The 11,880-nt window shown below is 30.0% G+C and overlaps 1 protein-coding gene across 4 annotated transcripts; it reads right to left on the reverse strand.

Moving 5' to 3' along the window:
* On the reverse strand, positions 6,415-11,190 carry LOC107625334 (G-box-binding factor 1-like). 4 transcript variants are annotated; one of them, XM_016327958.2, is made up of 7 exons: positions 10,572-11,187; positions 10,387-10,430; positions 10,227-10,285; positions 9,792-9,812; positions 7,166-7,237; positions 6,945-7,070; positions 6,415-6,670 (listed from the first exon to the last, which is right to left on the reverse strand). In XM_016327958.2, the coding sequence occupies exons 3-7, from the start codon at positions 10,227-10,229 to the stop codon at positions 6,596-6,598; spliced, it is 297 nt and encodes a 98-aa protein (XP_016183444.1). In that variant the 5' UTR covers positions 10,230-10,285; positions 10,387-10,430; positions 10,572-11,187; the 3' UTR covers positions 6,415-6,595. The 4 variants fall into 4 exon arrangements, 3 of the variants coding, with proteins under 3 accessions (XP_016183444.1, XP_016183447.1, XP_020973268.1); XR_002358569.1 differs by lacking the exon at positions 9,792-9,812 and having other exon boundaries at positions 10,572-11,190; XM_016327961.2 differs by lacking the exon at positions 10,387-10,430 and having other exon boundaries at positions 10,227-10,329; positions 10,473-11,187.

The following is an 11,880-nucleotide window of genomic DNA, read 5'->3' on the forward strand; positions in this document are numbered from 1 at the left end:
ACGCAATGCAGACTTCAAAATCTACCAAATTTAGAGATCCAAGAATCTTATACGACATGATCCTCTGAATTCTCTGTTTAGAGATATGACCTAGGCGTTTGTACAATAATAATGTCGAATTCTCATTTAGTTTTTGTTTCGTATCTGTTTACAATAATGATGTCAAATTCTCATAATTATGTATCCTCACAAATTTTATCACCAATTCAACATCTAAAAATTTTATATTTGATCAAAAACTTTTTTTAGTTATAGCTTTTTCTATTATTTTTTATTAAATTTATTTAATTTTATCAATTTTTTTCATATTTTTTATTGGTTTTAACTAACTACATTGTCTATACTAACTAATTCTATTAAGAGATTGACTTTCATTATTTTCATGATCTATTAAAGTAAAAAATAATAATATTTAATATACAAATACAAATATTTAAATAATCGAAAAACATTACTTATTCGTAAGGTGTAGTTTAACTTTGCATATTATAAAATATGACAAATTTTTAACTTTGCAAATCAATTTGAGTTGGTTGAATGGTCCACTCATTTATCCATTTAAGCAATTATTGAGAGTTCAAATCCTGCCTGTTGTATGGAGTATACTATGAACAACCAAAAAAATTTTAACTTTGGAAGCTCTTTTGTTGTTTGTCTTTTGAATAACTCAATCATAATGTATAAACTCAATTTCATAATCACAATCATTCTAGTTTTTAAGTATGGTTAAACAAATTAAATAAAAATTAGAACTAAAGAAAAGAAAGCTTCAAAAAATAAACTTGTTAGAATATAAAAAAAATTATAAAATATAAAAAAATAAATAAAAAATAAAACACAAAATACTATTTGAATAGACTAAAGAGCGAAAGAAAACAGAAAAATTATCTAAAAAAATGAAAGACATGAAGAATATTAAATAGTAAAGGAGAACTTAGAATTATATCTAAGCAAATTAAAATCATGTATTTAATGTGATTTGTAGAGAAAAAAATTCACGTTATTTATTTGAATATCAATCATATCACATAATTGAAAAATCAAATCATAATGACAAATTAAGTTTAATATAGTAATAATAAAATTTTAAAACTAACGTGAAATATTATTATTTTTATGGAAAAAAAATTTGATGACTTAGATTAATGTTAGCATAGTAACAAAATCATCCGTAATTTTTTTTTATAGAAACTAGCTATTGAATAGAAAAATCGTTGATAGAAAAATAAGTTTTTTTTAGTATATATAATCTTTTGTGATGAAAAAATATAACTAAAAGGCATGAAATAATGTTGTGTATATTTAAGTTAATTTTAAATTTTTTTCAATAGTTAGATTTGTCAAAATGTAACTTTTAAACAATGATAATTGATATATAATGGATATGCTTCAAGTATAATATACATTTTATTATTTTGTACGGAATAATATTAGTTTTAATTTATATATTTATTATTATTAGATATTAAAAATAAATCGTGTTTGTATTATTATTAGTATTTTTCCTGATATTTTTCAATTTCAATCATGATTAGACCCAAAAGTTCACCCACCTCATTGAAACAAATATAATCTATCCCCTACCATCAGTTTTTTATCTGATATTGCTGTATATTGGCATAATTATAGGAGAATTAATTTTGACGAATTAATGATACAGTGTTTGGTCATCACAAGAGTATTTTTACACAGAGTTATCAATTAATTATGTATGCATTTTGATGAAAATGATATATTCAATATAGATGTTGTTTGTTAGGTAAAAGATAACAAATTAACAAAAAAAATTATTATAATAGATATATTTATTTTAATAAATATTCTTCTATCCAATACTGTAAAAAATACATTGGCTATCCTAAATTACTACAGGTCCAACTTTCATTGGCAATGGTAAAATGCCTAAATTGAGACATTTTCAAACTATAGCATTCGTTAAACAAAGAATCAATGAAACATTCATCCATGCCTTCTCATTTTGAGTACATTTATAGATAAAAGAAATTACACATAAAAAAAAAAAAAGAAAAGAAAAGAAGAGTAATAACAAGAGCAATAAAAATGATTATTCTTAAAATTTTGTTTGGTCATCTATATATAGAAGACTGTGATTATCTAACGAAATTAAGTTGTATTTATTTCATTCAATTTGAATAAGTAATAAATTATCTTATTTTAATTTAGTCCTTAATTCACATTATTTGAATTTGGTTCAATACATAAAATTTGATTTGATTTAATTATTAGTTGAAAATATCTCAATTGTCTATTTTATTCATAGATTAATTATTTTAATGACTAACAAATTAATCAAATCAATTAATTAATCCATATAATTAGTATAAGGTTGCTATACATCCAAGTATTTTTTTTCATCTAAGTATTTTTTCATCAAAGTTCATCTAAGTAGGTCCAACACTAACAAAAACCACTCTTATTAAAAGAGCGTGATCACACACGCGTTTCAATAATGCAACTTCTTCGTCTTCTCCTTCTCTATTTCCTCCTCCTCCTCCTCCTCCTTTTCCTCCTTCTCTTTCTTCTTCAAATTCGCGCACGTAGGTTCTTCTTCTTCCCTTCTTTTCTCTTTCGTTATCATCAATTTAGAAGAAGAAGAAGGAGCGCGTGATTTGAAAAGTTGTTATAACAACTTGGATAGACTTGGATAAGTATTTTGCTTGGATGTAGAGCTTTATTCTGTATTAATTAATTTGATTTAATAAATTAAAAAAATTATAATAAATTATGTGATATTTAAATATCTAATCAAATTAATTAATTGATATAATTAATTCATTATAATAAATTGTATTTAATGAATTAAAAAAAATAAATCGAAAAACATTCTCAAAAGTATGCCACATAAACTCTATCGTTAAATGCAGAAACTCAATTTTTATATAATAGAATAGATAGATAATTTCTTAGTGTTTTTAGGATCAAATGCATAGAAAAATCCCTGTCAAGTGTTTTAATAGAAAAGAAAGAATGTATTTATATGTTTTAATCTTGAGAGATGAATTTGTGGCTCATTTTTATAATATAAAAATATTGTTGGTATTTTTAATGAAAATAGAGACATTTGGTGTATTTGCAAATTAGTAGACGTGTCAGTATGGTCAGCTACAACTGTGGAGAGTGTGTTGACTCAGCACGTGGGGCGTGTTGCCTACATGTCACACTCTAATTTGTTGGTGATGCAATACGTGGTATGCATGTTGAGTGCTCTTTTTATATAAGACAAAATTTGGTACCATTTCATTGCAAAGAAGAGAGTTGTTTGAGTGTGTTTCTGGTGTGATGGAGGGTATCACAACGGTGAGATTATACAGAATATTCATGAGAGAGTGAGCTTTGCGTGTGAAAATCCATTTTCGTTTGTGGTTCCATGCACCATGACATTGATAAAGCTTCAGAATGACCTCTGTCAAAGCACGGAGAACAATATGTTGAGGAGAGTAAGCAATATTTTGTACTGGAATCCCGTTATAGTATTTGGTTGTCTAATATAGTTTGATATTATGCCGATCATTGATGAAACAAGTATGCAAAATATTTTTCATATTTACCGGCAGACTCAGGTGTGACAGCCAAAGATCGAGCTGTATGTTGAGTTTAAAAATATAAAGAACGATAGGATTCAACATGATTCAGATATAGAAGATGATAGAGTTGAAGTGTACGAAGGAATGAACAGTGATAGTGAAGAGGACTTCGAAGCTACTTATAAAGCCGGCGACGAAGACGAGGATGGCGATGTGGGAGGTAAGGCAACAGTAAAAAATGTAGTGGTTCCTTCCGCAATTAGCCAATTGATGGACGTTCCACCTTTTATCCGTAGCTTGGATCTTGACACCATGCATGTACTGAAATTTTTCGAATATGCAAACATAGGTACGTGAATAGTGAATAATGTGTTTTTCTTAATTTATATTTTGGATGAATAAATGAGTGACTATTTCTTTTTTGTGTAGGTGCTGCTGATCCTGAGAATGGAGAGTTCAGGATCAGAATGGAATATAGTTCTAGAAAGTCAGTCATTGCAATAATTAGAAGTTACACTATCTCTAAAGGAGTCGACTACAATGTTTATAAGTCCGAGCCATAAACGTTCTATGCAAAAAGCAAGATGTATGGTCCTGGGTGCGACTGACTTATCCGAGCCAGCTTGATAAGGAAAAAAGGTTGTTGGGAGACACAGAAATACAACGGTAGGCACACGTGCACCATGGGAATGATTTCACATGATCATTCCAAGTTAGACTCGGACACAGTTGTTGAGGCCACAAGGCCATTGGTTGAGACCGATCCATCCATGAAGGTATAAAAATTGCAGAAGTCCAGTCAAGGTAAAGTATACCATTAGTTACCGAAAGGCTTGGTTGGCAAAGCAGAAGTCCATAGCCAAAGTTTTCGATGGGTGGAAAGATTCTTACCAAGCTTTGCCATGGTGGTTCTCGATCATGGTTCAGAAGATGCCTGACTCAATTGCCAAATAGAAACACGACCCTATATAACGGGAGTGAGGAGGCAGACGGTGTCAGGATACTTCATCGCATACTTTGGAGTTTCAATCCATGCATTAGAGCGTTCAAATACTACAAGCCTCTAGTTCAGGTTGACGGCACACACTTTTACGAAAAATACAAAGGTGCACTTTTGGTTGCATTAGCCATGGATTCAGAGTGAAAGTGAAGAGGGTGAAGTTTAAGCTCTTTCTGGAAGGTTTGGGGATGGAGAGAGTGAGGAAAAATGAAGAAGCAGAAGAAGGGTGTAACGAAACCCATTTAACAGCTCAGCTAACTCTATTAATGGAATAGATTTTTATTTGCGGTCGAATATTTTTATAATATTTTCTAATATTTTAAGTGTATTTTTATCGTTAATAAAAGTAGAGGTTATTTTGATCAGCGTTCTGATAATTCGAAGACGAAATTGGTAATTTACTCCCCAAAAAAAAATCAAATTATAGACCGCTACTCCAATATAATATTTAGGGGTGATAATATGTACCTTACCCGCAGGTACTCAACCTGACCCCACCCGATCGGGTAGGGTTGTCAACCCGATCCGCAGTGGGTAGGGTAGGGTGCAGGTTGAGCCTCAACCCTACCTGACCAACTCACACTCTATATGTCTGCGTTTGTTTTTAGAGACAGGACAGAACATGACACTGAAACGGAGATAATAGGACGGAGACACTAAAAATTATCTTTTATGTATTGTGTTTGGATACGATGGATAAGACACTAATGTAATGTCTAGTATTATGTTTGGATACACATGGACAAGACTAAAATATTATATGAAATGACTAAAATAGCCTTTACTTTTGTTAATATTTATCTTTCAAAAGTTTTAAGATTAATTATTTTTGTTATTATTTTTATTACAAATCAAATAATATACTATAAGGTTAAAATGGTATTGAAGTAAAACGATAAAAAGAAAAGAATTATCTACCCCCAATAAAAAATTCTACAGAAAGGAGAGAGTATCTGGAAAAGAAAGAGATAGAGGAAGAACAGGAAGAAAAAAATATCTCTGAACAACGCAATAGGAAAAATAAGAAGGGGTAATAGTGGAAAAAAAGGAAAACAAATTTTATAAAATTGTCGTGTCCACTCTTCCAAATCCCGTGTCCATCATTGTCCTTCGTGAAAGAGTGGACACAAAAGTATAAAAAACTGTCTCGGAGACAATATGTCTACTGTCCATATCTCTGCTTCCAAACACTTTTTTAACAAGTGTTGTCCATGTCTCCGTGTCCTGCCCCCGAAAACAAACGCTACCTATATATTTATGTTATATACTTATATAAAAATATGTTTTAAGTGGATATTGAATCAAAAACATATCACTAAATGCAAAAGATTCTTAACCACTAAAAGAAAATCATTAATTGATAATTTAATATCTTTTTTACATAAAAATCAATTTTATTTTAAATTATCATCAAGTTAAATAATAATGTTGTATATTTTTTGTAACCCGCGGGTAGGGTCGAGTACCCACGGGTTAAGAGCGAGTAGGATTAGAGTTGAAATATTCTCAACCCGCGAATAAGATAAGGTTGAGTTTATATAAAAATCTCAACCCGTGGGTAGGGTAAGGTTAAGATTAGATTCAAACTCTACCTTACCCATTCCCACCCCTAACTATCCTTTTCTTTTTCTTCTACTTATTTTATAGTTTAATTTAATTACTCATGTCCTCTTCCAAACATTCTGCACATATTTGAGTTAACCCATTTTTAACTTTCCCTAATATTTAATGACATTATGCCGCTTGTTCTTTTGTATAAATTGTCTAATATTGTGACATTTTGCCTATTATTATTATTAGTAGTATTATTTGAAAAATCAAATTAAACTTGTAGCGTATGCATAGATATTAAATCTATATTATGTCTTATTTTCATTTAATTTATTTTCAAATTTGAAATGTGATCAAGAAACGGTTATTTGGATTTGTGACCTTAATATTACTACACTAATTAAACAAAGGCTTATTCAACAAAATATAATTACCTACATTTACAAGAAATTCTCAGAAACTAAGCCATTTCTAAATTTATAACTATAGCTTCTAATTTCTAAACTTCATCAACAGCAGAACTGATCACAAATTTTGCTGATAATTTCATCCCATGCATCTTGAAAATTTCTTCCTGTCCATGTGAAAAAAAAATTCAGTTATACCTATCTAAAGAAATCAAAAGGTATTGACATAATTCCTTCTTGGTCATTATGATTCACTTTCCTAATCTCTTAATTAAAAAAGTTGAGTGATGAATTATCAAGTCATATCCACTTAATTTACTGCTCCTGTTACTAAATGAATTTTGAATTTAACAAAAATAATCTCTAAATTATAAATCTAAACAAGCAAAGTCATAATCCTCAAAAAATAAAAGATGTTAACACAACTTCTAATTAACCTACTTGAATGGAGTTATTTTCCTGGTCGAGTTCCTTATTTTCCTTGTGAAGTCTAGTAAGTTCTTCATGGAGTAATTGGACTTCAGTTCTAAGCTTTGCCACGGATCCTTCGAGCTCTTGGAATGCTTCCTAATAAAATTAACAGTTTTGTTTATAAATTGAAATTCAAATTTCGAGATATATATCAATCAAGATAATGCACATTTTTATATTGTATTATGTACCTGTTCTCTCTTTCTCTTCCTCTGAGCACATTTTCTGTTGGCCTCTCTTTTTCTTTCTTTTCTTAACTCTTCCTGTAAAAAAATAATAATGCAATTAATCCCATAATATATATGTACACTTCCTAATTGATGGTCTCACTATGTTTGTGGGCCTTATGCTACCTTAAGGCAATGCATTATCATTGAACTGAATTATATTAACAAACAGCATACATAAAGATTCACAAAACTGAACAAATCGAATAATAGAAGAAAAAAGCAGCAAGAGACCTACAGAAAGAAAGGATCCAACTATGGAGGGTGCCAATCAGAATCATTAAAAACAGGACAAAACTAGTCTTTCAAACTCAAAACAAGGATTGTAAATAAGTGATGCACAAAACTTTTTTTTCCTGATTGTTTGATACAAACTTGACCCATATGTGGGGAGATACATTCATGAGGTGATCCATATTCAACTAATTAATCATTGTGGGAAGCTTAATTATCCTTGCTGCAATACGAATAGAGATTTATTAATTGACTCTTAAACTTTTCCTTCCCACTTCAAGTTGGAACTGAAACAGGACATCTCTAATGCTTGGCTTTAGTTTTATTTTATTTTGAGTTTCACAAAATGTCGTATAAATATTTGTGGGATCGTATATTATAAAATTTAATTTTAAATTTAATGTGAGATTTATGTTAGTTTTATTTCAATTTAATTTTTTAATTATTTTAAATAATCTTAATTAAATTATAAAAATTTAACTAAAATAAAAATATTGAATACAAAATTAATAATTATATCCCATATTTAAAAGATATTACAAACTAATGGAAAAACATTTGAAATAAAAACTGAGTAAGTGAGTATTTAAATTTTGGCTTATTGTATTTGAAGAAAAAATTGCAACAAAAAATTAGAATTTTGTAAATGTAAAGATTGAAAATTTTGTGCATTTAGATTGGGATAAAAATTAAAATTTTGTAAATAATTAAGAAAATAACCTATATTAAATTGATTTGGATCTATTTTTTACCAAATTGATAAAAAGATAATAAAAAAATAAGGTAATAAAATACAAGAATATAACCGTATACATCTAATTTATTTGGGTATATTTTGATTGAATCTTTGTTAGGGCAGTTACAATAACATTACAATATTCATTTAATGGGTTTAATGGATTATACAAGTGGCATTATTTCACAGATTTTTCTTCAAAATGATACTATCTATCTTTACTGATGTCAATATCATTTCAAAAATTATATTCAATGCAAATTTTAATTTTAAATCAGTTCAATTACTATAAAAGTCAAAAGTAATGTCCAAAATTAATTCCATTGCTCTAACGATCGAAAAAGAAATCATCCCTAAATCCAAATCATCCCTAAACCCATTCTAACCATTTGTTTGAATGAAATTGTAAGTAACAAGTTATACATAGTGAATAATAAAAGAAATATAAATAAATAATTGGGCAATTTACTTTAATAAACCAACTCTCTTTTAAAATTACGCAAATCTCCCAAATTCAAAAAGACTACGTGAAAGTCCCAAGTTGTATTTCTATATAAATAGAATTGATTAAATTCGAGACAAAACACCTCAATAAACCAAATGCACATCAATATTACCTGAATGTCTTGAATCAGAAAATGCAACGTCAAAGTCCCAAAGCACATTCCTATATAAATCGAATTGATTAAATTCGATTTAATGAAACACGTAGTAAATCGAATTTAATAGATTCGAATTAGGTGAAAAACGTTATTGAATGAAAATCGAATCAAGTGAATTCGAATTAAGTGCATAGTTAAAATGCTAATAAATCGAATAGATTGGCTTCGATTTACATGTTTGCTTCGTTTTCCATAATTCGAATCTAATGGATTCGATTTGCATGGACTTTCACTATAAAATTTTTGTTTTGAAAAAACATTTAATACTAAAAGTTTATTTAAAAATTATTTTTTTAAAACTAATTTAATTAATTATTTTTCAAAACAAAAACTTTATAGCCAAAGTCCATGCAAATCCAATCCATTACATTCCAATTATGAGAGACGAAGCAAACATGTAAATCGAAACCAATCCATTCGATTTATTAGCATTTTAACCATGCACTTAATTTGAATCCACTTATTCTATTTTCATTCAATAATGTTTTTACGTGTTTCATTAAATCGAATTTAATCAATTCGATTTATATAGAAATGTGCTTTAGGACTTTGACGTTGCATTTTCTGGTTTGGGACATTCAGATAATATTGATGTGCATTTTGTTTATTGAAGTGTTTTGCCCTTAAATTCAATTTACCCTGGGATTCGAATTACATGCAAATTGAGTTCACCTGTAAATCGAAGTTAATAACTTCGAATTAGATTAATTTACTAAATGGAATCAAATTTCAATTGCTAAGTAAAGTAAATCAAATCCATTCAATTTGATTTTTGATGATACGTAGCCTTTTAGGTAAAACGAAGCCATTAGGGTCGATTTAACATGCACCATATGATTAAATCCTTGTGGGCAATGCAAACGACGAAGCAATGTATAAACTAGTTTAATAAAGTTTTTGTTTTGAAAATAATTTATTAAATTAATTTTTAAAAGAAATATAAATAAATAATTGATACCTTTGTTGGAGATCCATGGGGCTGCAAAAGTTTGGAGGATTAGATAAAATTCACCTATTTTAAATATTTAATTATGTTTTAATCGACTCAGACTTGACAAGCCTAAAAGTCTATAAGACTAATTTGTAAGTTTGAATATAGACTATTAATAAATATAGGCTTTTAAACTAGCATGTATGTTGATCTCTTTATCATAAATTTTGAAGCCTCTCAAAGGGTGGGAAGGAAGTCCTAAGCAGAAGCAATTCCATCTTATATAATGGGGTGTTTCCAGCTTCCTAAAAGCCTATGTCAACAAATTGAGCGATTGATCAGCAGTTTCTACTTGATTCAATGGACAGAGCTTTGCAAAGCAAAAAGGGAAGGGGGTCTGGAGACTGGAGTTCAGGAACTTTGAGGCTTTTAACCAGGCATTATGAGGTAAAGAGGGCTTACCATCTAAATTCTAATCAGAACGCAGACGCAAGCAACTGCTGAGTCCAGTGAGCCCAATCCTATGCAAAATTTTCAATGCATTATGCCCGAAATGTTAATCACGCTGCAAATCAAACATTAAAGGACTGGATTAGCTGACTACTACATCGTTTCAACATACCTTGTGGTGGGATAGAAACCAGCAGGTGTGATCTGCCACATCTCCTGAGGCATCTTAGCTAGTAGTAGTTGTAAAGTGTGTTGTACCTTACAGTGGCAACTGAGTTAACTGTTAGACCCAGTGGCGGTGTCAAACAAAACCAAAGCAGAGCCATAAACTCAATCCCGCAACCAACCTTGGGAAACCTGGCTTCCATCTCTCTACTCCTTCGCTCCACCTTCCTCAAACCCCAACCCCAAACCCTAACCCAAATTCACCAGCGACAATTCTCCCCGAAACAGCACTGCATCGACCCGAACCACAACGTGCTCATACACATCACAGCCACCAACATACACGCTCCCATTCTTCAACTCACTCCGGTACCGATGGTTCATCCTTTCCGCAAACTCCAACCTTGCCGTGCTCTTCGACCCACTCTTCCCTCTTTACTTCCTTGATCCCTCTTACAAACCTTTTTTTTGTTAATATACAGAAATCCCTACTCCGCCACGCACTCACCAATTAGAAGAATCACGCAAGACACACCCAAATCCAGCTCTATCCTCCGCCAAGAAAACATTGTCGTAGTTGTTGAGCTTCAACCAGGCAAGATTGGGACGAGACCAAGAAGAGGAGAGAAGAGGTCCCCCTGTGCGAAGCTCGGCCAGGAATTAGGAGAGAAGAGGAGAAGAAGGGCTAAAAATATTTGAGGATGAGGGTTTTTAAAAGGGATCAAGGGACTAACTTGATAAAAAAAAAAATTACATTTGCCACATCAGTTAACTATTATGGTAATTGGTACCAGCACATTAGCAGTGTGCTTATGTCAATTTTTCAGTCAGTTTTATTGATGGAAGCTGGCTCAAGGACCAACTTATTCTTCGAGAGAAATTTTGGGAATCAAGTTGAATAATTTTAAAATTTAACTATCATTTTGAGATTTGAGTATAATTTTAAAGATTAAATTGATGTTTATGTCAATTTTTTAGTTATTTTTATTGACAAAAATTGGTTTAAAGATCAATTTGAGTTTTTTAGAATAATTTTAAGAACTAAATTGAATAATTTTAAAATTTAAGTATCACTTTAAAATTTGAATGTAATTTTAAGAATTAAATTGAGACTTAATTTTTTATTATTATTTTTTTATTATAGAATTATGATCTGAATGAACAAGTTGGTACAGACCGACAAAAAAAAGATTAGGAAATGTTATTTTAAAACTTTATTAAATAAGTATTTTTATGTTTATTTAGATATCAATATGACTATTTATTGTATTTGATGATAAATATATCGTTAGTGCTGCTAGACTAAAAAGGGGCGGGGGAGTTGAAAATTTTTTTTCAAAGCAAATGTTGACTAATAAAAGCTACTAAAAATGACAACCAAATAGAATATAATAATTTTACTATGATAAAATTAAAAGTTGATATATTATTGGAAACTGTATGAGATGTCTCTGATACGGGTTGAAAGGTGGATTGGGAACCTGTGAGTAAGGCTGAAACC

This window comes from Arachis ipaensis, chromosome B01 (genome assembly GCF_000816755.2).
Source record: "Arachis ipaensis cultivar K30076 chromosome B01, Araip1.1, whole genome shotgun sequence".
NCBI classification, from domain to species: domain Eukaryota; kingdom Viridiplantae; phylum Streptophyta; class Magnoliopsida; order Fabales; family Fabaceae; genus Arachis; species Arachis ipaensis.